Source organism: Poromitra crassiceps (assembly GCF_964638095.1).
Source record: "Poromitra crassiceps genome assembly, chromosome: 3".
Taxonomy (NCBI): Eukaryota; Metazoa; Chordata; class Actinopteri; order Beryciformes; family Melamphaidae; genus Poromitra; species Poromitra crassiceps.
Genome location: NC_139625.1, coordinates 25,668,295 through 25,695,620, shown reverse-complemented (window position 1 = coordinate 25,695,620; position 27,326 = coordinate 25,668,295). Strand labels below are relative to the sequence as shown.

At 43.7% G+C, this 27,326-nt stretch overlaps 1 protein-coding gene across 1 annotated transcript; it reads left to right on the top strand.

Moving 5' to 3' along the window:
* Positions 1 to 1,220: 1,220 nt before the first annotated feature.
* Positions 1,221 to 26,318, top strand: togaram1 (TOG array regulator of axonemal microtubules 1; the record flags this gene model as incomplete). The annotated part of the gene is made up of 22 exons (XM_083632960.1): positions 1,221 to 2,255; positions 5,420 to 5,486; positions 9,942 to 10,070; positions 10,200 to 10,451; positions 10,589 to 10,884; positions 11,292 to 11,521; positions 14,832 to 14,932; positions 15,016 to 15,192; positions 15,453 to 15,518; positions 18,318 to 18,478; positions 18,612 to 18,774; positions 19,497 to 19,724; positions 20,496 to 20,619; positions 21,064 to 21,169; positions 22,679 to 22,914; positions 23,025 to 23,183; positions 23,266 to 23,392; positions 24,540 to 24,655; positions 25,119 to 25,302; positions 25,482 to 25,701; positions 25,824 to 25,910; positions 26,048 to 26,318. 22 exons carry the CDS (start codon positions 1,221 to 1,223, stop codon positions 26,305 to 26,307), a joined length of 4,524 nt encoding a protein of 1,507 aa, XP_083489086.1. The 3' UTR covers positions 26,308 to 26,318.
* Between the last annotated feature and the right edge of the window lie 1,008 nt (positions 26,319 to 27,326).

Genomic DNA, 27,326 nt, shown 5'->3' with positions numbered 1-27,326 from the left:
TATGAAGAAACATGCAAATCTTGATGATTAGTGTGCATTGATGCCGTATGGACACTCGATCATGGATCCATTCACTCTGGTTTATGCGTTATGCCTTTTATTATTTTATATATTATATATCATGTTATGTTATGTTCGTGTCGATTGATTCACTTTTTCCTCGCATTCTGCGCTGCACGCACGTGACAGATTCTCGCTCCTGGAGACTGGAACTGGCGTCACCATGGAAGCGCTCCGTTTGCGACATGTATTCGCCATTTTGCTGCCTCGGTGTGTGTGTATGTGGGCTTCTCGTTGAATGCCTCGCTCTAGGCTCCCAAATATTCAACACAGCAGATATCAGCTAATGTTACAAGCCGGGGAATACTCGGACTCAGAACAGTAGCTGCACGAATATGTCATGGAAATTTGGACAACGTAGTTAGGTTCGTCGAGCGTCACCGAAGGAGGACTTGGGGGAATGCGAGGTCTATTTTTTGCTGTTTTTTCAACTTTAATACTAGCCCATACCAATAAACCTAACGCATTTAGCTTGGCTAGCTAGCTTAGCACCTTTGGAGCAATGCTGCAGTCATGTTTCATGTAGCCTACGCGTAGTCAGCTAGCTAATTAACCGCTATGTTGTTGAACGTCAGTCGGGAAGTATTGTCCTACTGGAGGGTTTGCAGTAGCGTAGTTATAACTGGCTATGATTGCAGCCGACATTTCTAACACTTTATTGAAGTAGACTACAGGGAATGTTATTTCAGCCATTCTTCTGACACTGCCACTGACAGCCACAAGTGGTTCGTTGGTTAACGTTGTTTTTCTTATGTTGTAACGTTACGTGAACAATCTGGATGCTATCTAGCAATAAGACACCCCACCCCATCAGATATCCTGTATTCATGGCTCATTACTGCAGCTTGTTTACATACACTGTTACCGATGCTGTCACGACGCTTCACTCTTTGCTGTGTTTGTTTTCATTCTAGGTGATTAGGGATTTATTCAGTCGATCTAACATTACATTATATTATGTGCTCCCTAGAACTCCCTGTTAATTTATTGTATTTTGGATTTACAGTATCACCATCTAACACCGTTAACAGGAGACCATTTGTACATCACCAGTCACTCAGAATGGAATCTCAAAGCAGAGAAGAGGAATATCTCTTACCTCGCTGGATTGTTTTTATTTCTTTAAATTCTCAACTTTGACCACATCCATAAGACCATCAATGATGATAGTTGGATTGATCTCCCAGGAGTTATATGAGCAGCTTCTGGACCTGAAGAATTACCAAAATCGCACAAATGGGGTGGAAGAACTTAAACACATCCTCTCAGATTTGGACATGAAGTTAGTCCCATCAGGCAGTATTGAAGAGTTCATACATTTTCTCCCTCGACTTCTGGATGACAGCAATTTTAAAGTATTATATGGCACTTTACAAGTTATAAACTTACTTATTCAGAGGCTAGATTTCAATGTAGACAAATATTTCAAACAGATAGCTTTTGTGGCACTGAAGGCCCTAGGAGACACTCGCACTGTCACCAGGAACGAATACATGAATGTGTTTCAACAGCTGATGAAAATTGTGGGCCCTCAACAAGTGTTGGATGTTGTTATTGGAAACTTGAGACACAAGAATTCTAGGGTTCGAATAGATGTCCTTAACATCATCATGGCAGCTATGCTCACTCATCCCAGGAAGGATTTCAACATTCCTAACCTCTGTTTGGAAGTCGCACCATATCTTGCAGACAGCAAAAGTAAAGTCCGTCTTGCAGCCCTTGAACTGTTTGCTGTTTTTGACGATTGCCTTGACATGGGGGAAAAACAGCCCCTGATAAAAGCTGTGGACATGGTTGAGCTCAATGAAGATGCGGAGGGTCTTATGGCAGCTGTGCAAGCAAGACGAGCAAGGCACGTCCTTCCAAGACTCTCCTCAGACGGGGTGGTGGAGTATGCCTTGGTGGTGCCCAAACCAGGAGATCGGTACTCCCCACAGTTTGCTGCCGGAGCGGACCTGGACTGGGTGCTCAGTGGAGGGCGAATAAGCAGTGCTGGTAGCCACAGGACCGAACCAGACTCTGATCGGTTGTACGGCTATGGCAGCTTAGGCTCTCTCACTGATGACCTTCCACTTCAAAGGAGGATTGTCAGTGCAGGTAAAGGGAAGAACAAGCTGCCCTGGGAGATGTCAAGCATCTCATCCACTCAGAGTGACCAGCCATGCAGTGCCCCCAATGGAAAGTGCTCTGAACAGGTGGGGTGCATCATCACTACTGCCTTGCCATACTCTCACTTATCTCACATGATAATTATGTAATCTGTACACATTTCTGGATTTAACATACATTTTTTGAATGGCTTGTTTCTGCAACTACAGACATATAAAGGGATTGTCTGGTATAGTTTAGTTTCTCCAGAGAGCTGACGCACATATTATGCCCTTTTAGTTTGTCATTAATGAAGCATTGAGAGACTCAGCAAGCTGTATTCACCTTTTTCTCCAAAAGGTCTTCTAAAAATAACCATGCAAATCCAAAGCGAGTTGCAGTTAAATCACTCATCAATTGACTGCCTATACAGAGGTTTTAGGAGTACCAAAACGTCTTTCATATTGTCTTTGAAATCAACTAGGATCTCAAGGGCCAGGGCCCAATTGCACAAAGCACCTTAGGTTAAGATTTCCCTTAGAGTCAGAGTTAAGGTGTCCATAAAATAGAATCGGCTGCACAAAACACCCTTAAATCTTCTCCATCTCCATAAGGTTAAACATTTGAAGGAAAACATAAGCACAAGATTTAAGGGTGTTTTGTGCAGTCGATTCTATTTTATGGACACCTTACCTCTGACTCTAAGGGAAATCTTAACCTAAGGTGCTTTGTGCAACTGGGCCCAGGCTTTTAGGTTGATTTGTCTCCAATCACTCAGCAAGTGCAGTAATTGCAAGGAGCAGGAAAAGACTGGATGTTTGTGTGTGCGAAACATGGCTGCTCTGTTTATGTCTTGTACAATTCACACGGGGCTGATTAAGTCAAACCTCAATGATACTTCATGTTGGAAAAGCTCATGTCTTCTTGACAAACATTCATCTGTCCATTGCTTGTTAGACAACAACAAAAGTCAGAACAGCTCCTTTCCTGCTTAAATAGACAGGCTCATAACCAAAGACCAAAGGCAGCAAGCTAAAGAGCCTAATGAAGTCCCGGAGGTGGTGCTTTTCTCAGAGGTGCTTTTGGAAAACATCCACTCATGATGCTGAACAGGATGATATCTTACCACACAGCGCTGTCGTGTCCTCTCCAAACAATCACTGCCTAGTCTGAATTATTTACATCGGAGCGTTTCTTTAGCAACATATTATGTCCAGACTCCATATACACGCAATAGGAATTTGTTACATTGTTAAACGATAGACGTCAGAGGCTCAGAGCACACTGGCTTCCAGGAGTGGCATCACTGAATAGGCAGGTGGCTCTTATCCTGCACAAGGACACTTCTGAAAGAATGAGCCATGTCACAGTCAGGTTATATAGACGGTTTCAACTCGACATCATAAACATTCTAAATTTCCCCCATCTTACTTCCTGTTGCAATGTTTGGTAATACAATAATACCCTAGCAACACAATTCCGTGAAAAGCATCTACAACCTAACATAATTTGGTTAAGGAGTCAATTGTGGAAGCTGTATAATATTGTATCACTTAAAAACAAACAGGATAATTATTATATTCATTCAACATTCAGCAACTACTATGAAACCAATGTCCATGGGCCATGATGACAAGATCCACAGCCCGAGTGACATCACTGATGACATCACAAATTGTTTGAGTGACATCACTGATGACATTCCAATTGCTCGGGTGACATCACTGATGACATCACAATTGTTCGAATGACATCACAATTAGGGCTGGGTATTGGTTCAAATTTCAAGAATCGATTCGATTCCGATTCACAAGGTTCCCGAATCGATTAATCCCGATTCGATTCGATTCCGATTCCGATTAGTGATACTAAAACATGTTTTTTTAGCTGTAACCTGAATTACATGACTGTCCAGTTATCTAACACAGGGGTTCCCAACCTTTTTTGCGCCAAGGACCGGTAGATACATGGGGGGAAAAAAGTTGCGGACTGGTTGTCAATTTTAATGGTTTTAGTTACACATATATTTACTCACCAGGTGGTGACAAAGGGCCTTTTCATCTGTCAATAAAGACACTTTCACAATTATGCACAGTGATTCGATTTCAGCCTATATAATTTCTAAAAGTAGATATTAATGATCAAACATTTCCATTTATGTGGCCTACAGTATTTATGTTTTTGTTTCAACTACAATCTGAAGAAGGCCACAGGCCGAAACGTCATTTCATTAAAAACTTTTTGCATATGGAGCAGTGAGTGTGCGACACTTTCTTCATCCTTTTGTTTCAACTACAAACATAAACGTCAACTTGAAACTGTTTCAACTACCGCACACAGCCTATAATAGTATAGCCTATGTTTATTAAATATATATATAGCCTATATATATTTTTTTTAATAAAAAATAATCGATATCAAAGGATTAAAATAAAAATCGGAGAATCGATTTTTTTTTAACCCAGCCCTAATCACAATTGCTCACATAGACAGAGTGACATCACGCTCGAGCCAGAGAAACTGGTTGGGCATGCAAAGCTAAAGACATGCCACTCTAGAAATTCGTGCGCTTCTAGTTTATTTCATGAGGCATGAATTTACCATATTTAGTTCTGTGTGGATTATTACCCAGTTTAGAGCCTTCCCTTGAAAAGCTGTTTACAGCAGCCTGTTTCCTGGCAACACCATTACCACATAGCACACTTGATGGAGGGGGCGAGAAACATAATTGTAATATCACAGGGTTCTGGCTGCAAAACCAGGCTTATTTACTGCTCTAGTGCAGATTACAATCACACTGTGCTCTGCAATGTGAGCTGATCAGATAGCAGGTGGTGAGATTCACCTCAGCCAGAGACCACATCAAAGGATGAGATGCGAGTAGTGATGCAAAATTCTGTCATCATCACGCTCTCTCTACTGCACGTATGTATGTATGTATGTATCTTAGACCAAGGCTTCACAGGTGCCATGGTTGCATCTTGACAGTAAAAGTTTAATGAGAACAGTAGATGCCATGTACATTGAGGTGTGTCTCCTTACAATAGCAGAATCCCCCACCCATCTTGTCTGAGCTGGCAAAATCTCTTCTACGTCCCTTTGTTGAGGCCAGTGGATGGAATTACTCTGAGGCTCGTGTCTCAGGATCTGTCTTCTGTCTCAGGATTTGTCATTTGAACTTTGACTGCTTCACATTTGTCATTTGAATCCTTTCCCCTCGCTCTCAAAGGAAATTATTTTCACACTTTTATGTAATTCTTCTCCCTCATAGTTGGCCAGTGAAGACTGCTTGTCCCTCTTCAGGAAGCTGAGTCCAGAGACATACGTACCCAGTTTTGGTAAGTGCCCCTCTCTTATCTAGTACTCACGTGAAGACCATGAGGCGACAAGTGCAGTTCAGTCATTGTCACGGTCAACTTTAGCTGGACTAAATTAGAGCATCTTTGAATTGGATTAGCATGCCCAGTCAAAGGAGCCACGTTGCCATGCGCCACCAAACCCCGAGAAGAACAGGTTGCTAGGCTGCTTGGCTGACAAGTCATACCAAGTCATACCAGTCTCACTAGTCCGGGGCCAAAAGCGTAGCTCCACGTCATCTGGAGGATGACGCTGGGAACGTCTCCAAAAAACAATTCTGCACTGAAAACAGCCAGGGCGTCATAGTAACGTAAAGAAATGTCATGCGCGTTATCTAACCATGTAGCTACAAAAATAAAATGAACTAACACCATATAAAACCATGCTTCTATGGGGGACAAAGCGGAAAGACCATGGAAACACCACTGGGGGGCGGGTCTTAGGGTGGATGATCATTCCCTGTAGCAATAGTCACGTAATAGTCACATGAGCTCTATGGGTACCAGGCTCTCTGGTGACGTGAGCTTACAGTCTCACAAGATGCCAGTACAACCCTCTGCACTGTACCACTCATCCATTGACTAGCCCATTGCTATATTATGGACATTAGGAATCCTCTCAACAGTTTGTCTTTAAACGTCTTTCAAGGATTTCACCTGGCATTGCTGCTCTTCAATCTGTGGAGCTAAACTTGTACAATTAACTAAGTAGATTACAAACATAGCCTTGACGGATGCTTTTTTCTTAGTTATTTGTCTAATGGATTTAATGTATGTGGGTGCTACAAATATTGTTGAAATGTGGCAACTTGGCTGTCATTTTAAACAACATGGATTGCTGACGTGGGAGTCAGAAATTCATTCTGTGGCATCTCCATTGAGATGCATTCAATGACCAGATTCTGAGCATGAGTCATCATGGATGCACGGCAGGCTAAAACATCAGTTCAACCCTAAAATGTCTCTGCTGCTTACGCTGGTAAGAGAACAGAACATGGTATAGACCAGGGGTGTCAAACATACGGCTCGGGGGCCAGAACCGGCCCGCCAAAGGGTCCAATCCGGCCCACAGGATGACTTTGCAACGTGTGAAAATTGCACAGAAGTCCTTCAATCCAATGTGATGCACTTGTGAAGGCTAAGAGGTGCCAGGTTTCAGGAGCAAGTTAAATATTAAGGAGCCTATTCACGGTTTCTGTATGCATCACTAAATGCTAAACTATTTCCATCACCCTGGCCTTGATTATGGAGAATTGCACAGTTGTCATCAATTGTAACGCACAGTTACTGACAGTAGATTTGATAATTTGTTTGATGGTAGCTGAGATAACCCTATGTGAAAATGTGTTCTTACAATGTAGCCTACCTGTAATTCTTTAAAAAGAAACATTTTGACGTTTTGTCATATAGGTTTCAAATTAAAGGATGGCTTTACCGGTAATCAACCCACTTTGTATCATATATAATCTCGGTAATGTAAGCACATGGGCAGTGTTTTACCTTATCTCTCTGTTTACCTCATGGAGAAAAATGATCCTGCTGCTGCCTGCAGAAACTCTGCCCCCACCAGCTGCAAGTCATTAAGGCTCATTAAGGCTCTCCATGCTCTCCGTGGATGTGCGCATACTTAAAAAATGAAAATAAACAATAACAGCTGCCCTCTGAGCAGATTCCGCCTCCAGCAGAACTTCCGCAGCTCCGTTGTGACGCATTGTGATGTAAAATGCGTCACAACGGGGCGCTTTGCCAGAGGAGGAAAGGGGATATCTCCGTGAGGAAAACAGAGAGAGAAGGTTACCTTCTACCTTCTACCTTCTACCTAGATTATCCTGCTGAACCCAAATTCGCATTCCCATAAACCTTTGTTAACCACAGACCTTATGTATTTAAGTGAAATCCCCATTCTAAAACCCCATTCACTTTTCCTCTTACGAACCCGGAAGTATACTTCCGGACTCATTCCTGCGGTTCTCATGTGTTTCGTCTCCCCTGCTTGCTTATCAATAGCGAGAGGCTCTTGCAGTGAGCCAACTGCACTAGACTAGAGCAGTGATTCTCAAACCTTTTCACGTCAAGGACCCCTAAACGGACACAAATTAAACCACAGACCCCCATTTGATAAGATTTTGTCACAGGGTCCCCCATTTGATACGATGTTTTTGCTTTTAGATGTTTTATTACAGAAAGTTTATGAAACCCATGGCCAAAATAGTCATACATTCTGTCATTGTGTTACTTGTGGTCCCTGTCAAAGAAGTCAAATTAAAGATGACTTACCAGCAGCTCGCTCAAATTGACAAGCCCGAAGCTAGGAGCAGAGCAATCAAGAGAAGAGGGCTAAGCCCGAAGCTAGGAGCAGAGCAATCAAGAGAAGATCGCTAAGCCTGAAACTAGGAGCAGAGCAGTCAAGAGAAGAGGACTAAGCCCGAAGCTAGGAGCAGAGTAGTCAAGAGAAGAGGGCTAAGCCTGAAGCTAGGAGCAGAGCAGTCAAGAGAAGAGGGCTAAGCTCGAAGCTAGGAGCAGAGCAGTCAAGAGAAGAGGGCTAAGCCCGAAGCTAGGAGCAGAGTAGTCAAGAGAAGAGGGCTAAGCCTGAAGTTAGGAGCAGAGCAGTCAAGAGAAGAGGGCCAAGCCCGAAGCTAGGAGCAGAGTAGTCAAGAGAAGAGGGCTAAGCCCGAAGCTAGGAGCAGAGCAGTCAAGAGAAGAGGGCTAAGCCCGAAGCTAGGAGCAGAGTAGTCAAGAGAAGAGGGCTAAGCCTGAAGCTAGGAGCAGAGCAGTCAAGAGAAGAGGGCTAAGCCCGAAGCTAGGAGCAGAGCAGTCAAGAGAAGAGGGCTAAGCCTGAAGCTAGGAGCAGAGCAGTCAAGAGAAGAGGGCTAAGCCTGAAGCTAGGAGCAGAGCAGTCAAGAGAAGAGGGCTAAGCCCGAAGCTAGGAGCAGAGCAGTCAAGAGAAGAGGGCTAATGAGTCGGAATGTCCAGACTAGATACAAAAGGAAAAGGAACTGTTTGCTACTTACTTTCTATATCTTGCTATTTCAACATGACCTCATGTCAATATCCCCCTCTGATGATCAAATAAAAACATCACTGATGTCATTACTGTCATTTTCCTTTCTTGATCCCTTGGCTGTTTGATTTTGACTGCTTACACATGGCTTAAGCTCACTTTCACTGCTACTACTATAGCTCATGTACTCTGGAAACATGTTAGTGGTAATCCTTGAATCATTACAACTGTAGCAGGTGTTCTGGAGAGACTTAAACTCAGGTGTTTTTATAATGCTATTACCCACTACTAATCAATGAATGTGTTTTGCCAAAGTTCTCCGTTGTGTACTGTGTCACATTACTGTGTAAATGTCCAGTCTTTATGCCTGCAATTGTTCTCAATATTAGTGTGCGACACCCGCCCCCCGCATAGCCTCTCTGTACAGGAACAGTCTGTGCTCCCAGGCAAGACTGGACTTTAATCTATTTTATCTGTGGGCTGCAGAATTTGCCAGCAATTTTTACCACACAGGTCAAACAAACAAACAATGTCACTGTCAGTTTAATCTATCCAACCAAATTCTCATAAAATGTGTTTTTCTATTATGAGTGAACTTAAAGGGCATGGTGCAGGTTGGAGACCACATTGCATTAATATGTGGAAGGGGTATATAGCAATGGGATTTGGGGGATTTTTTTTTTTTCAATCACACATAGCTGCGTTTAGACTAGTTTTTGTAACCAGCAGGGGGCACTGGTTTTATGGAACTACCTTTTGTGATGTCACAGGGATGCAAAATAGTCACCTTTAGGTGACATTTTTCAGACCAAAATATGAGGATTTCTGAGTGGTTTTATGTCTGCCCTGGTATCTGTCACCTTTTTTCACTCTCCATGACTTTGTATCCCTGTGTCAGCCCCAGCAGAACATTCTCCTCTTGTGATGTCACTCCTGTTGTTATGTCACACGCCCATTTATAAAATGCCACCTTTTCCTCCATATTATACCCTGAGGGCCTGTGTGTGTGTGTGTGGGGGGGGGGGGTCTTTGTCTTTTTGGAGTGTTTTCACTGTAATCATGAGCCCAAAATGTCAATCCAGATTTTCTTTTAACCTGCACCATGCTCTTTAAGCACTCCTGACAATTAAAATCTCTAAACTTGGATGCATATCAGCTGAAATAGTTGGAACTGCTCAGACATCTATATTTAATTGTATTACACTTCTACCCTATGATAGAAGCAGGTCATGTACATAGTATGACTACATAGCATCACGATACCTCAGCAGATTTGTATATAATTGGAGGGCCACAATACCTACAGTGCATTTGTCCAAAAAAAACTATTATGGATATAGCAGCAACTGGTATTGTTATTGTCATACTAGGTACTATTGAAGTATCATGCAACCCTGCTAGTGAGAATGGCAGACTATATTTTCCATGTAATGTAGGTCCTGCAGAGCTGCAGAAGCCACAGTCCTCCAGGAGGAGGCAGTCCCCATCACATCTCAGGAGAAGCGGAAGCCTCGATTTGGACCCAGACATCTTTAAAACCACCAACTTCTCTGACCCAGACAGTGGTAAGGAATCCCTACTTTAACAATCTTCAAACTTCAGCCAACCATGAACCATTTCCCCCCCTAAATACCTTTGTAGGTGTTGTTTGTTGAGTCCTTGAGGGTGAATATCCTTGTGATTGTCTCTCACAGTGGCACCCAAGGCACGCATTCTCTCTGGGAACCCCAGTGTTGAGCGCACCTTTTCCCTGCCCGCTAACCCCACCACACACGGCTCCTTCCTATTGCCCTCCTACCCGCTGGCTGCTCTCCCAGCAGGCCTGCTCACTCCAACACTGTCCCGTCGTCGAGCAGACTCCTCCCTGTCTATGTCCAACACCTGGCCCAACAAGAAAGAGAGTAGCCCTCACCAGCGAGACCCCAGCCCCTGGAGAGACGAAGCAGGCAAGGGGATGGGAAGGGGCAATCTAGTAAACAAGTTTTAAATGTAAAGATGTTGTGTCCTCTATCCTGGTGCCTGTATCTATTCAAAGCGATGTTATTTTTTCTTTTTTGTTCTACTCCCTCCCCTGCCCCTCTAGGAGACCAGCTTTCTAGTAGATGCTCTCCCAGGCCTCTTCGTGCCTCCCTGATGAGTTCCTCCTCCACGTCATCGTTCCGCCGGGCTCTGAGCAGTAACGTTACTAGGACAAGTAGGGCCCTCTCTGTCTCGCCAGTTCTCCCTCCAGCAGAGCGGGTCCAGTCTCATAACAGCCAGAGGTCAAAAGCTCCATCCAGCCCCCAGAACCTGCAGCTGGAGAGGAACCTTGATCTGGATCTTTCGAGTATCAATACTGTGCAAGATCCTCAAGAGGATGAGCCTCTAGACATGGAGGAGGTCAGCAACACTGTCTGTTTTTTTCCTTTGAAATCTAGCTCGAAAATATAGGACACTGCAAGTTTCAGCTTGCATCGTGGACATGAGGGAATCCTGAATGTTCTGTACCCAAATTACTTCATATTACTTCAGTGCAGTGAAATTAAATATGGGTTATTGCACCCTCCCCTTAACTGCAGTAGGAGAAAAATAGTTTAGATAAGATATAGTCTGAATATCTGCAGTGAGAGCTATTCAAATTATCAGCACTAGATTTGATCATGTGATGCTATTGATCCAGTACTTTGAGAGAAGAAATATTATCTATTCTATGCTGTGCTTCACATGTCAGTTGACAGCTGTTTTGCATTACACACATTATGCTCCTCTCCATGCTCATGTGTGCCAATTTGTGTGTTTCCTTAAAGATGTTGAACTCGCTGCGCTCATTGCGCAACAGCGCTGCCAAAAAGAGGGCCAAAGTGAGCCTTAGCAGTTGGGAGCCGGACCCAGACAGCCCTGACTCGGCCATGAAGCTGGAGTTGGGCCTGGACTCACCATCTCGCTCCTCCCCCGTGGTCACCAGCCCAGCCAGTGAGAGCGGCCTTTCCAGTCTGTACTCACCCCCCAACTCCACCCACAATGGCATGAAAACCAGGTAAAGGATCCACATTTTGCAGCAAGCCGCATGGTGCAGGTTGCAGACCACATTGCATGAATATGTGGGAGGGGTATATAGCAATGTTTGGTTGCTATATGATTATTATTATTTATTTATTTATTTATTTAATAAATACTCAACACTCAGCATCTGATCATGTTGTCTTGTGTTGTAAATCCAGCGTACACCTTTCTCTTGCAACAATGCGCTCCGCCCCTCTGCCAAAGCCCAAACACACTGTGTAGTTTCAGATAGAGTGAGTGTGTATTTAATTTCTTTATTTAGTGGGCATAGGCTATGTTTGGGGTCTATGTTAGCATTATTAAAGCAGAAAGATATAGGAACTGTATAGCTAATATGCATACTTTAATATTTGTTTATTTATCGCAAGTCGTATCGTCGTCGCTATATTGAACAATGTTATTGCACATCGCAGATTTTCCTCATATCGTGCAGGCCTAACGCAAATATTAAGAGGAATATCGAACATTTAAAAAGGACTGGGAACTTAAGTTTTTCTTTGTGTCCATGCGTCGTCATTTCACAAATCAAAAGGTCCAATTTGCAGCACCATCACAAAATAAAGCACCCAAGGTTCATTACCGACTTTCTGAAAGGTAGCAAGCTAAGGGCTGAACAGCTGGCCAGAATCAAACACAACCAAACTGGTTTCATGGAGGAAAGGGACATTTTTGGATTGTGGCTCTTGGAAAAATATATATAATATTTTTTGTCTATGTGTTCCTGAGTAGGGCAAGGTTGAGTACCACTGTTCTAAATCGCTAATGGCTATTACAGCTTTCTATATGTATGCCAAGCGATGTGTAATGGCTCTGGCTCACTGTATTTTGGCTTAAAAGTCCCTCTGATGTTATCAACGTAGATATTAGTAAACAAATCTGTGCACATGGTTTACTAATCTGTGGGCATGGTTTAGGAGTAAATTCTAAGAAAACCGTATAATTATGTTTCTTCTACAAGGTGACCCCTGGGGGGCTCCATACTCCACAGTTATCCTTACTGCACTAGGTTTACACATTAATAATACTGTGTGTTGAATTCACCAGCCATTTTGACCTGTAAAAGTAGGGTAAGCACAGGCGTAACCAATAACATTAATAAGGGCCCTGGGACTGGAACACTACAGTAAATGAAAATGGAACCATCATTAATGTTATTGGTTACACCTGTGTTTACTAGGGGTGTCACAATATATCGTCCCACGAAATTTCGCTATAGTAAAACGTCACGATATGTATCGTTGAGATGAAATCTCATATCGTGAAAAAAAAAAAAAAAAAAAATTTTTTTTTTTTTTTTTTTTTCAAAAGTAGACAAAGAAACGTCTTTGTTTGTTGAAGTTCAATGTGTGGAAAGTAGTTCAGTTGAACAAGTCTCTGAAGAGACACATGAGAAGTTATACAGGAGAGAAACCATTCAATTGAGTTTCTGGCAAAACTGTTTACTTGACAGGAAAAACTGAAGATGCATAAAAAATAGACTAAGAAAAGTCTTGTTGTTTGAGTTTGAAGAAAAACTGAAGATGCATAATGAGAATTTATACTGCTGAGAAACCTTTTAGTTCAAAGTAAATCTAAGTGACGTGTAACTCATTCTATTTCAAGATAAGCCTTATCTCCAATCTCATGTTTTTTCTAGTTGTTATTGTAATAACAATTTCCCACAACAGCATGTTTTGTATTTGTGCATTTCAAATAAAATACTACTTTTCCAGTCATATATTGTCATTATTCAAGTTTAAAAAAATATTGTTAAAATCGTATCGTATCGTTATCGTGAACCCAGTATCGTGATACGTATCGTATCGTGAACTGAGTGTATCGTGACACCCCTAGTGTTTACCCTGCTTTGACACATCAAAATGGCTGCTCTGAAAAGGGTCTATTGTTTTTGCTGTTTTTGTTATTGGACTAGTTTTATCAGAATCAGAATCAGAATCACTTTTATTGCCACAGTATGCAAGTTACATACGAGGAATTTGTCTTAGTGTCTGTATGCAGCGTAGCGGTCACATCAATATACAGCGATAAGAAGTAGGAAGATAACTAAAGACAATCACAAAGTTGCAAGTGCAATCAAATCGAGTATATATATACAATATGTACATGAGTGGTGAAGTGTTCTGTGGATAATAAATATGAATTTACGTTGAATTTACATGAGATTTACAGACTGAGTTTAATAGGCGTTAAATAGGCAGTGGATTTACATGAATTTACAGTGAGAGTTAAATAAGAATTTACATTGAATGTATATGAAATGTACAGGCTAAGTAAAATAGGCATTAAATGTGCAGTGGATTTACATGAATTTACAGTCCCAGTTAAACAGGCATTAAATTAGATATGAGTTAGAGTTTTATGGGGGGGGGGGGCGTTCAGCTGAGTTTAGGAGGAAGTAGTGCGCTTGCGGGGGGGGGGGGGGAGTTGTTGGTGAGGTCCTTGGTGGAAGGGGTTTCCGGGCCTTGTTGGTGAGGCTGATGGCGGTTGGGAAGAAGCTGGTCTTGTGGCGGGTGGTTCTGGTCTTGGCAGACCTCAGTCTCTTGCTGTGGGGGAGTGTCTTAAAGAGTTTGTGGCCAGGGTGGGAGGGGTCGGCCATGATCTTGCGAGACCGCTTCAGTGTCCTGGCTGCATGTAGGTCCTGGAGGGATGGCAGGCCGCATCCGCTTATCCTCTCAGCGCAGCGGATGAAGGAAGTCTGCCAATTTATTGAGAAATGGAGAAGTAAATGGTGCGATGGTGCAATGTGCTGACCAAACCCCTCCCTCCACCACTCATCCATCATTCATTTCTGGCTCAGAATGTATTTTTCTTCTTCTTCTTTAAGCCCTGTAACTGACCTATTTAACATACCTGGTTATGTCTAATATATCATGGGGTTTATGGCGGGACATTAGGTGCCTCATATTAATTCAGATAATAGAGTAAGTGTTACTCCCAAGCCCTGTGACTAGGCAGAGCAGATCTGATATCCATCTGTGTTACTCCCAAGGCCTGTGACTAGGCAGAGCAGATCTGACATCCATCTGTGTTACTCCCAAGCCCTGTGACTAGGCAGAGCAGATCTGATATCCATCTGTGTTACTCCCAAGGCCTGTGACTAGGCAGAGCAGATCTGACATCCATCTGTGTTACTCCCAAGGCCTGTGACTAGGCAGAGCAGATCTGACATCCATCTGTGTTACTCCCACCCCTGTGACTAGGCAGAGCAGATCTGATATCCATCTGGTGTTATGCGAGTACGGCTTGACTGGTCATAATTTCTCACTTGTCACACCTCTCAACAGTCCTGGAAACTCTGCCTCTTTAGCAGCAAAGCCTCCAGTTGCAAGAGTGCCCTCTGGAGAACTGAGGTCTTCTGTGTCCATGGACTTCAGCAGCCTTCAAGGTAAAGATAGATGATTTTGGCCTTTGCGTTGCATTGTGCTGTATCTTATTTAGGTGTTCATTTCTTGTTTGCATTTTCTCTAGGGTTTTCTCAGAAAGACAGAACCTCATCTGAGGTGGGTGTGGTTGGCCAGAGAGTCACCTACTCCAATGGTACAATCAAAACTGAGGAGGAGAATTGGACAAGAGAGCCCTCCTCTCCTCCAGTCAAACCAGCCTGCCGCGAACGTGAACCAATCAGAGCTCTGAAGCCTGCCAAAGGTCAGCCAATGGCCTGCTTGAAGCCATCATGAACCACTGTAAATTATCAGAAAAATATGCATGGTTAATGATAAATACACAGAGTATGCAAAAAGTGTGCTTGAAAATCTGTCTTGAACCTTTCTACCCCTCTTCCATCTACCTCATTATCAAAGTGTGTTTAATTGATAAATCAAACGGAGAACATATGAGCACCCTTGGGGATAATATTTTAACTTGGGATAATTAATCAATCAGTAATGATCTTCCTTGTCCTGAAGGGTCTCAGAGCTACAGCAGCAGGACCTCACCAGCCACAGACATGCCTGAAGGAGTGTTTGGAAGAGGTCAGTCTCTGCAGCTCTTTAATTTCTTTTTTTTTAATCATATTTTATTCACAGAAATATATAACAAATTCAAATGACCATTATTTGCATGTTTTTTTCTCTTCTTCTTCTTAACAAATCAAAAATACACACAATTCAAGACCACGGAAGAGGAGTAGGGCCACATGTGAAAAAGAAAAGAAAAAATAGATATACTGTATATTTGAGTTCTGAGTTCAAGTAAGCATCCTGAGAACAAAGTCAGAACTCCGAGGTTACAGTCAGAATCCCAGAAGATTACAGTCAGAATCCCAAAATCAAAGTCAGAATTGATGTAATCACCGATGTCATTCAAGCAGCATCAGCAATGCCATCGGTGATGACGTCACCACTGACCGCTGTGTTTACTACTATAATACATTTCCACAATGCCAATGTGGGGCCACAAAAAAAAAGAAAAGGTTGAGAACCGTTGAATTAGACAGACCAGAGAACGAGGAAAAAAGGAATACATTCGACCAGCCAGATGAGTCCTATTCAGAAGGCAATACAGGCAGGATGTTAACATAGGATGGTTTACCATCCAAGTGGTATGGTCTCTATCTTTCAGTCATGTGTTTGTGTGGTATGGTCTCTATCTTTCAGTCATGTGTTTGTGTGGTGTGGTCTCTATCTTTCAGTCATGTGTTTGTGTGGTATGGTCTTCACCTTTCAGTCATGTGTTTGTGTGGTATGGTCTCCACCTTTCAGTCATGTGTTTGTGTGGTATGGTCTCCACCTTTCAGTCATGTGTTTGTGTGGTATGGTCTCTACCTTTCAGTCATGTGTTTGTGTGGTATGGTCTCCACCTTTCAGTCATGTGTTTGTGTGGTATGGTCTCTACCTTTCAGTCATGTGTTTGTGTGGTATGGTCTCCACCTTTCAGTCATGTGTTTGTGTGGTATGGTCTCTATCTTTCAGTCATGTGTTTGTGTGGTATGGTCTCTACCTTTCAGTCATGTGTTTGTGTGGTATGGTCTCCACCTTTCAGTCATGTGTTTGTGTGGTATGGTCTCTACCTTTCAGTCATGTGTTTGTGTGGTATGGTCTCCACCTTTCAGTCATGTGTTTGTGTGGTATGGTCTCCACCTTTCAGTCATGTGTTTGTGTGGTATGGTCTCCACCTTTCAGTCATGTGTTTGTGTGGTATGGTCTCCACCTTTCAGTCATGTGTTTGTGTGGTATGGTCTCCACCTTTCAGTCATGTGTTTGTGTGGTATGGTCTCTATCTTTCAGTCATGTGTTTGTGTGGTATGGTCTCCACCTTTCAGTCATGTGTTTGTGTGGTATGGTCTCCACCTTTCAGTCATGTGTTTGTGTGGTATGGTCTCCACCTTTCAGTCATGTGTTTGTGTGGTATGGTCTCTACCTTTCAGTCATGTGTTTGTGTGGTATGGTCTCCACCTTTCAGTCATGTGTTTGTGTGGTATGGTCTCTATCTTTCAGTCATGTGTTTGTGTGGTATGGTCTCTACCTTTCAGTCATGTGTTTGTGTGGTATGGTCTCCACCTTTCAGTCATGTGTTTGTGTGGTATGGTCTCTACCTTTCAGTCATGTGTTTGTGTGGTATGGTCTTCACCTTTCAGTCATGTGTTTGTGTGGTATGGTCTCTACCTTTCAGTCATGTGTTTGTGTGGTGTGGTCTCTACCTTTCAGTCATGTGTTTGTGTTGTGTGGTCTCTACCTTTCAGTCATGTGTTTGTGTGGTATGGTCTCTACCTTTCAGTCATGTGTTTGTGTGGTATGGTCTCCACCTTTCAGTCATGTGTTTGTGTGGTATGGTCTCTACCTTTCAGTCATGTGTTTGTGTGGTATGGTCTCCACCTTTCAGTCATGTGTTTGTGTGGTATGGTCTCTACCTTTCAGTCATGTGTTTGTGTGGTATGGTCTTCACCTTTCAGTCATGTGTTTGTGTGGTATGGTCTTCACCTTTCAGTCATGTGTTTGTGTGGTATGGTCTCTACCTTTCAGTCATGTGTTTGTGTGGTGTGGTCTCTACCTTTCAGTCATGTGTTTGTGTGGTGTGGTCTCTACCTTTCAGTCATGTGTTTGTGTGGTATGGTCTCTACCTTTCAGTCATGTGTTTGTGTGGTATGGTCTTCACCTTTCAGTCATGTGTTTGTGTGGTATGGTCTCTACCTTTCAGTCTTGTGTTTGTGTGGTGTGGTCTCTACATTTCAGTCGTGTTTGTGTGGTATGGTCTCTACCTTTCAGTCATGTGTTTGTGTGGTATGGTCTCCACCTTTCAGTCATGTGTTTGTGTGGTATGGTCTCTACCTTTCAGTCATGTGTTTGTGTGGTATGGTCTCCACCTTTCAGTCATGTGTTTGTGTGGTGTGGTCTCTACATTTCAGTCATGTGTTTGTGTGGTATGGTCTCTACCTTTCAGTCATGTGTTTGTGTGGTATGGTCTCTACCTTTCAGTCATGTGTTTGTGTGGTATGGTCTCCACCTTTCAGTCATGTGTTTGTGTGGTATGGTCTCTACCTTTCAGTCATGTGTTTGTGTGGTATGGTCTCTACCTTTCAGTCATGTGTTTGTGTGGTATGGTCTCCACCTTTCAGTCATGTGTTTGTGTGGTATGGTCTCTACCTTTCAGTCATGTGTTTGTGTGGTGTGGTCTCTACCTTTCAGTCATGTGTTTGTGTGGTATGGTCTTCACCTTTCAGTCATGTGTTTGTGTGGTATGGTCTTCAGCTTTCAGTCATGTGTTTGTGTGGTATGGTCTCCACCTTTCAGTCATGTGTTTGTGCTCTCTGTGTTCCTCCCCACATTTCCCAGGTGTGTTTGGCTCTGCAGTCTTCTCTAGCCGTCCAGGCGTTGCCCCGTCATTTGAGCAGGAAGATATGGTGGCCAAACCCCCCAGTGACCCCCCAGCAGGCATCTATGGCCATGCTGTGTCTGGCAGTCACCTAGACAATGACAGCCCATATCCAGAGGAGGTTAGTCCCACTCCTGTCCAGTGGTAAACTATAGAATAGAAATGACCATAACCATTACTAGGATTGTGTATTGTAAGATCCATCCAAATTACCAAAGCGCCCCCTGTTGTGTTTTCTGTTGGTGTGTGTGTAGGAGAGGGGGAGGAATGCAAGGTTGAGCCGGGATAAGATGCGGCCTCAGCGTCTCGATCTACCAGAGGGTCAGGTTGGTCAGGTGGACCCCGCGCGAGATGAGCTTCGCCACCGTGTCAAACGGCTGCTGTCTAATCCACCCACAGAGGAGAAGAAAGCATCAGGCAAAGAGAGTTTATTGGAAACCTTCCCTCACTAATTCTATTTTTCTTTGAAGATACAATTAATGTCGACATTTTGGCTATTTTTCACTTTCTTTTTTATTTTATTTTTTAAGATGACTTTACCGGTAATCAACCCACTTTGTATCATATATAATCTCGGTAATATAAGCACATGGGCAGTGTTTTACCTTCTCTCTCTGTTTACCTCATGGAGAAAAACACTCCCTTCTCTGCCTGCAGAAACTCCGCCCCCACCAGCTGCAAGTCATTAAGGCTCATTAAGGCTTTCAATGCAATTCTCCGTGGATGTGCGCATACTTAAATAAAACTAAAAAACAATAACAGCCGCCGTCAGAGCAGATTCTGCCTCTCCAGCAGAACTTCTGCAGCTCCGTTGTGACGCGTTGTGACGTGAAACACGTCAAAACGGAGCGCTTTGCCAGAGGAGGAAATGGGAGATCTCCATGAGGAAAACAGAGAGAGAAGGTAAACATTGCCCATGTGCTTATATTACCAAGATTATTAATGATACAAAGTGGGGTGATTACCGGTAAAGCCATCCTTTAACTTTTGGATGGAAATAAGATCTTCCAAGCACTTTCTTATCCTGTGATAACCCAAAATATAGATTCACCTTACTCAAGTAACCAAATGTCAGCAATCTTTTGCATCCCCACAAATACATGAAAACACTTTTTTTGTGTGTGGTATGGCTGTTGTAGATCTGCATCTGAACGGCAGCACGCTGACCTCCACCAAAGCAGACCCTTCCCCTGGCGAGTTCCCCATCAGTCCTAGCAGCCCCTCTGGACCCCAGAGCCCCATCAAGTGCTTCACTCCGCCCCACCAGCCTAGCCCCCCCACAGTGCCCCCCAACCCCAAGACCTTGCCCCGCCACAGGAGGGCCCCTAGCCTCAGCAGGACCCGACCCTCACTCTCCCAAAGCTCAGGTCAGTGGAGCTAACAATGCAAGACCTCTTCTACACACTGCTACACCCAACATAAAGCTCCATCCTCTACACCAAGGGTCCCCAACCTTTTCACGACAAGGACCCCTAAACTGACACACATTAGACCACGGAGGACCCCCATTTAATACGATTTTGTCCCAGGGTCCCCATCTGATAAGATTTTTGCTTTCAGATGTTTTATTTCATAAAGTGTATGAAACCTATGACCAAAATAGTCATACATTCTGTCATTGTGTTACTTATGGATGGAATTATAGTGAAAATAAAGTATCCCCCTTTTTGCTGGGGACCCCCTGGAACCCCCTCAAGGACCCCTGGGGGTCCCCGGAGAACCACTGCCCTACACCTTAAGCATCCAAATTAAAATATTCACTTATCCACCTGCATCTTTACTGTGATGCTCAGTTTCTCCAGCTCTCAATAGGCCTTCAGTTATGTATGTAGTGTTACAATCCAGCAGTCTTCCATTGCACTATGAATAAAGCTGTGCTTTAGCAGGTCATGTTAGCACACATTAATTAGACCATCAAAGCTAACAGAGCATGGGGGAACAAGACGTTTGTTTGGGTAATGTGCCACAATGCTTTGTTTTGACAACCTACTGCTGATGTGCCTCCACATACACACTGCTTGTTTTCAGACTGATAGAGATGTAACATGAGATTGTGTGTGTGTGTGTGTGTGTGTGTGTGTGCGTGCGCGCGCGTGTGTGTGTGTGTGTGTGTGTGTGTGTGTTGTGACGCCATCCAGAGGAGTTGTCCCCTGGTACTCTCAATCAGAAGAGAGATCCGTCTGAGCCTCCAGAGCTCCGTCCATTTTCCAAACCCGACCTGGCGCTGACACAGAGCTTCGAACTTCTCCGCTCAGAAGACTGGTGAGTCCGGTCACACATTATGATTAACGCACTTGAAAGTTTTTGTTATTAATAGTTTTGATTTGATCATACTGGTAACTCAAGTCCAGGGTTCCCATGCAGGTCTAGAAAATATGGAATAAAGTGGGAAATTAATTTGATGAATGCCAGGCATTGAAATGCTTAGGAATTTCATTCCGAAAGACTGAAAATGTGCCAATACACAATGACCTATTTTATATGCAGTAATTGTAACCTAGTCACAGAATCTTTGCCCATGAATTCACAGACATTAGTATAAACAGACATATTTGCCAGCCACTGTCAGCAAACATCATATTTATCACACCAACCGAAATCTTCAAATTCCGACAAGAAATTGAAGTCTTGGTAAAAAGTGGAATTTTAAAAAGTAGGAACCTTGCAAGTGGAGCTGTCTGTCAGCTGTGTCATGTTTGAATTCAGGGAGAAGAAGATTAAGGGTCTGACCTTCCTGCGGAGGCTGGCCCAATATCACTCGGACACACTCCACAGCAGGCTGCACGACGTCTGCCTCTCACTCATTCAAGAGGTAGCACATCACACTGTCACACTCGCTCATGTCTGCATGTCTTTCATTCAAGAGGTAGCACATCACACTGTCACACTCGCTCATGTCTGCATGTCTTTCATTCAAGAGGTAGCACATCACACTGTCACACTCACACACATCTGCATGTCTTTCATTCAAGAGGTAGCACATCACACTGTCACACTCACACACATCTGCATGTCTTTCATTCAAGAGGTAGCACATCACACTGTCACACTCGCTCATGTCTGCATGTCTTTCATTCAAGAGGTAGCACATCACACTGTCACACTCACTCACGTCTGCATGTCTTTCATTCAAGAGGTAGCACATCACACTGTCACACTCGCTCATGTCTGCATGTCTTTCATTCAAGAGGTAGCACATCACACTGTCACACTCGCTCACGTCTGCATGTCTTTCATTCAAGAGGTAGCACATCACACTGCCACACTCGCTCATGTCTGCATGTCTTTCATTCAAGAGGTAGCACATCACACTGTCACACTCACTCACGTCTGCATGTCTTTCATTCAAGAGGTAGCACATCACACTGTCACACTCGCTCACGTCTGCCTGTCCCTCATTCAAGAGGTAGCACATCACACTGTCACACTCACTCATGTCTGCATGTCTTTCATTCAAGAGGTAGCACATCACACTGTCACACTCGCTCACGTCTGCATGTCTTTCATTCAAGAGGTAGCACATCACACTGTCACACTCACTCACGTCTGCATGTCTTTCATTCAAGAGGTAGCACATCACACTGTCACACTCGCTCATGTCTGCATGTCTTTCATTCAAGAGGTAGCACATCACACTGTCACACTCGCTCACTTCTGCATGTCTCTCATTCAAGAGGTAGCACATCACACTGTCACACTCGCTCACTTCTGCATGTCTCTCATTCAAGAGGTAGCACATCACACTGTCACACTCGCTCACTTCTGCATGTCTCTCATTCAAGAGGTAGCACATCACACTGTCACACTCGCTCACTTCTGCATGTCTCTCATTCAAGAGGTAGCACATCACACTGTCACACTCGCTCATGTCTGCATGTCTCTCATTCAAGAGGTAGCACATCACACTGTCACACTCGCTCATGTCTGCATGTCTTTCATTCAAGAGGTAGCACATCACACAGTCACACTCACTCACGTCTGCATGTCTTTCATTCAAGAGGTAGCACATCACACAGTCACACTCGCTCACGTCTGCCTGTCCCTCATTCAAGAGGTAGCACATCACACTGTCACAATCGCTCACGTCTGCATGTCTTTCATTCAAGAGGTAGTCAACGTGTGTGTGTGCGTGCGTGTGTATATATGGCTTATATACTGGCACTGCTTTACTGGCACTGACACTTATTTGGTCCTCATGTTGAGAGACAACATACTCCAAAAATGCAAATGTCACACCTAATTTAGAATCAACTCTAGACCTTTCATTAGTTCTTTTCATTTGTTAGTTATTTGCTGCTGTAATAAAGTTAATCTCATCCAGGTGAAGAACCTGCGGTCAGGCGTCTCAAGAGTTGCGGTGTGTACGCTGGGCGACCTGTACAGCCACCTGCAGAAGGCGATGGACCAGGAGCTGGAGGGGACAACCAAGGCCCTGCTGCAGAGGGCCGGGGATAGCAACAGCTTCATCAGGCAGGATGTGGATGCAGCGCTGGACTGCATGGTGCAGCACTGCACCCCCACTCGTGGCATCAATGCACTACTTACTGGGGGACTCAGGTCAGGGTGCATGCTTACATAAGAAAGGATGGTTTAACCACAATTACAATTGGCAGCCTATTGAGCCTAATTATGATCAACTTGTATAACTGTTTTCCCTCTGCTGTTAGTCATCTGAATCCAGTGGTGAGGAAATGCACAGCTCAGCACCTGGCCAATCTGGTAGAGAAGGTTGGTGCTGCCCGCCTCCTGTCTGGAGGGAAAGATCTCACCGACAGAATCCTACCTGCCGTCACCAAGTTAGCCCAAGACTCCTCACAGGAAGTTCGGTATGTAGAGAGTGGCTGCGTCAGATCATTGTCATCAGTGTTAGTGTCTTGATTCTCATTATTATACTGGTTCAATCCACAGGTACTTTGGGCGGCGGATGCTGCTGTTCCTGTCCTCCCACCGTGACTTTGACAAGATCCTGGAGAAATACATCCCCACCAAAGACCTGGTGACTGCCAGAGACACCGTCTTCACTCTCCAGACTAAGGTGCAGTGTTGTTTTGTGTATGTCTGTATCAGGGGTGCCCAATACATCGATCGCGATCCCCCGGTCGATCCCAAAGGCCAAGATGGCAAAGATTGCGTGCCATTCCTAAATATCTTTTTCCCCCCTCCACATTTTGTCGGTCCTCCCAAGGCGGTGTTACATTAGGATTGGAATTACCAGCGCTGACATTCATTTGAATTATCCTATTATTAAACATTTGTCCTGGCATAGCATTCTAACCAGAGTGAAGTTGGGAAACATTTCTCCCTGTGCGCCTCGCTCATTCTGTACCCTGTCTGAGTACCAGCTACGCTCCTGGGACAGGAGGAGCGCCAGGGCAGAGCAGAGGAGATTTAGCGCAGATTCAGCCTTCAGAACAAAATTTAAATGGTCATGAAGCCGTCAGTCGGAGCGAGGCCAAGCCATCTCTGCAGCATGCGGTTGGTTGAATGATTGCTTATTTGATTGATTGATTGATTATGCATAAGTGAGCCGACCACCCAGTTTAAGTTGTGCAGACGAGGAGGAAGGTTTGAGTTCAATTAAATTTCTTGTAAATCGCTTCTTCAAATTAGAATTGTAATTGTCTAAATTGCGTTATTTGCATATTTGAGAGGCTTATGGAAGGAATCTCACCGTGTGCTGTGCTTCTTGTGACATGAAAAGTGACTGCAGACACCGGACGGGCCGGCGCACGTTATATCTCTATTCATCTTTTCTCTCTTATAAACGCATAATCTAAGTTTCTTCTTCTGTAGCCTATATTAGGCCTACCTAAATGTTATTGTGGTTGATTGCTTTTGAAAATGAAATGCTTTTAAATACGCTATATCTCATTATCATTAAAGTAATTTACGAGGACGGATTTTTTTTTTTTATTACCTTGTCCGTCCTTGTGAAGGAAAATGAAAAAGTCTAGCACGGCCACTGGTCCATGCAGTAATGTAAGGTACATTCTTAGTTTACTGTATTTTCAGCCTTTTTTTTTTAAAGTAGCTTGCAAGGCAAAACAAGTGTGGGCACCCCTGACCTGGTCTATATGCAATTTGATTTCAGGATTCAAACCTTTCCAGTGGAGGGCAAACTCTGCTGTTGAAGAAATAATGCAAAGTTTTTTTTTATGTTGTTTAATGGGGGTTGTTTTTAGGGTCTTGGTGAGATGCCCCAGGACACACCGTCAGCCAGGGGCAGACGGTCCCTCCCAGGCAGTGGCACGGTCAGGGCCTCGTCTCTCACCAGAGAGCCACTCCACCAGACCAACAGGTGAGTCTCCACATCCACCAGAACACCAGACTTTTCTGTAATCGCACTGTGGGGCGGCTGTGGCTCAGGAGGTCGTCCACTAATCGCTTTGGATAAAAGAGGTTGGTGGTTTGAATCCCGGCTCCTGCAGTCCGCATGTCAAAGTGTCCTTGGGCAAGGTACTGAACCCCAAATTTCCCGGTGTCTGTGCCAGCACCCTGCGTGGTAGCTTGCCGCCATCAGTGTATGAATGTGTGTGAATGGGAGAGTGTAGGTCACATTGTAAAAGTGCTATATAAATGCAGTCCATTTCCCATTTACTGTCTCTTTGCATGATGCTGTCAACCCCCTCTGTATAATCCACCAATTAAACAACTGTTGTGCACAAAGGTGTAGTTTTATTGTATAGTACACACATTATTCACAATTTGCCCACAGGTTTATAAAGGTATACCATATTTGATGTATTTTTCACCATCTACAGGGAGTCCCATAGCAAGTACAGCTGCAGATCTCAGGTACACAGTATTTCAGACAAGACTGAATACATCAAGCAGATCTCAGCTCTGTTGGCTTCAAAGGACTTCCGAGAGCGGATCAAGGGAATCGACCAGCTAGTGACTGACTGCCAGAACAACCCCAACATGGTCATAAATAGCATATTCCCGGTCAGTAACTAGTAACTACTAGCATTTAAGATATATTTTTCTACTAATACCAATATTCCTTTGTCATGTGCCTGACTATAGCTAGTCTCTTAATCAGTTAATAGAGCACCTCCGAACTGTCTCTCTTCTAGCACCCCCCTATGTTCCTCTCACTCCTCTCCCTTCTCACTTTCTGTCAGGTGTTTGATGCCTTCAAGGCCAGGCTGCAGGAATCCAACAGCAAGGTCAACCTGTATGCCCTGGAGTCTCTGCAGAAAATCACAAACTTAATGAAAGACCACCTGTCCCAGGTGGTCAACATCCTGGTTCCAGCTATCGTGGACAATCACCTCAACTCCAAGAACAACGCTATCTACTCTGCTGCTATTGGAGCCATTAACGCACTTATCCTAAATCTTGGTACTCGTCTCACGGATTAACGTCCAAATATCTCTTTTATAGCTGAAATGTGAGGTTCAGTCAGAGTTTGACAGATGGAAAGTGTATATTTGACCGTGTCATTTTCTTTGTTTCCATGGCAGATAACATCCTCCTCCTCCAGCCTTTCTGTACCAAGGCCCAATTCTTAAGTGGTAAAGCTAAGGTGGACCTTATCGAAAAGGTTGCAGGTATGTCTGTTGCAATAATGTTCTGTCCTATCTGGCACCATATTGGACTCTATGGTCAATCAGTTATGGCCTCAGCCTTTGAACCGGTTATTGTTGTTTGACCGCTTTCTCTCATATGCTATTTTTTTTGTATCCAGATCTTGTGACGGCGCTCTACCCTCGCAAGCCCCAGGTGGTGGAGCAAAAAGTGCTGCCTTTGCTGTGGCACCTCCTGGGCACCTCCAGCCACAGCGGCACTATTCACGGCCGGAGCGGCAGCGTGCGGGGGGCCACCGCCAATCTGTGCCAAGCCCTTTATGCTCACATGGGGCCCAGCCTGGCCGAGTGTGCTGCCTCCCAGCCTGCCAATGTCCACAAGGGCCTCAGTGAGGTCCTGAGGACTTTGTCCTACCCATAAGGAGTAAAGACAAAATCCAAACGAAACCAAAACACTGAGAGAGAGAACACACTAACACTGACCTTACTTGAAGACAGAGATGTTCTACATTTCTAATAGTGCCTGCACTTTTATATTGTAAAGAGAAAGTCCTTAAAAATGAGGCGCTCTTAACTCAATACTTATCTCAGCGAGATTCCCTCTGGTACAGAAGCTTAGGCAGACTTTAACACATTGGCATCAGGTCTCACACATTCAACAATCTGCTCTCTTTGCACTTTGAAAAGGTAGCTCATTATCATGATAAACATCATGAGATTTACATTGTACCGTCCTATGATTGTCATTGCTGTTTTTTTGTTTGAAGAATCTTAACATATGTACTGCAGACAAATCAGAGACACTATTGCAGAATGTAACATTGAAATGCACAAAAAGAAGATGAATCAAGGGACCTGAAAGGTGTACATTTTTGCTGTTTCATCAATGTGATATTATGTGTCTTATATAGTTGTTTTGAATATTTGTGAATTGAGATTAACAAGGATATTACAAAATACTTTTGTACAGCTCAAATGTGTAATTGCACAGTATTAGCCTAATCTGTAATCGTATGCTGTAGGATGTTACAGTATATAATTGTTACATTATGGTTTTAAAGTCCTATTGTATGAAATATTTTAATGATGTGCTGAGTTAGTACAGTCCTTTTTATGCATGACCAAAATTTAGTGACAGGCGATTTAAATTAATGTTTATATTTTTGTTAAAGAGATATCTATTCTATGTATACTGATGCCTAAATCAAGGTTGGGTTCAAACTAATTCTCCCGATATAAAAAGCATTGCCTGGGTCAAGACCTCTGAATCCACCAACCAAAATGGAGAGCAATGAGTTGACAATTCAGTCTGATAGCCTCAGGCTATGGAAACAGTGAATCCCCGATCTGTGATTCTGTCTCAGTATAGTGCCAGTCTTAAAGTAGCCTTTTCACTCTTCCATCATTAAATTATATTGAACTTGTTTGTGAACAAGTGGA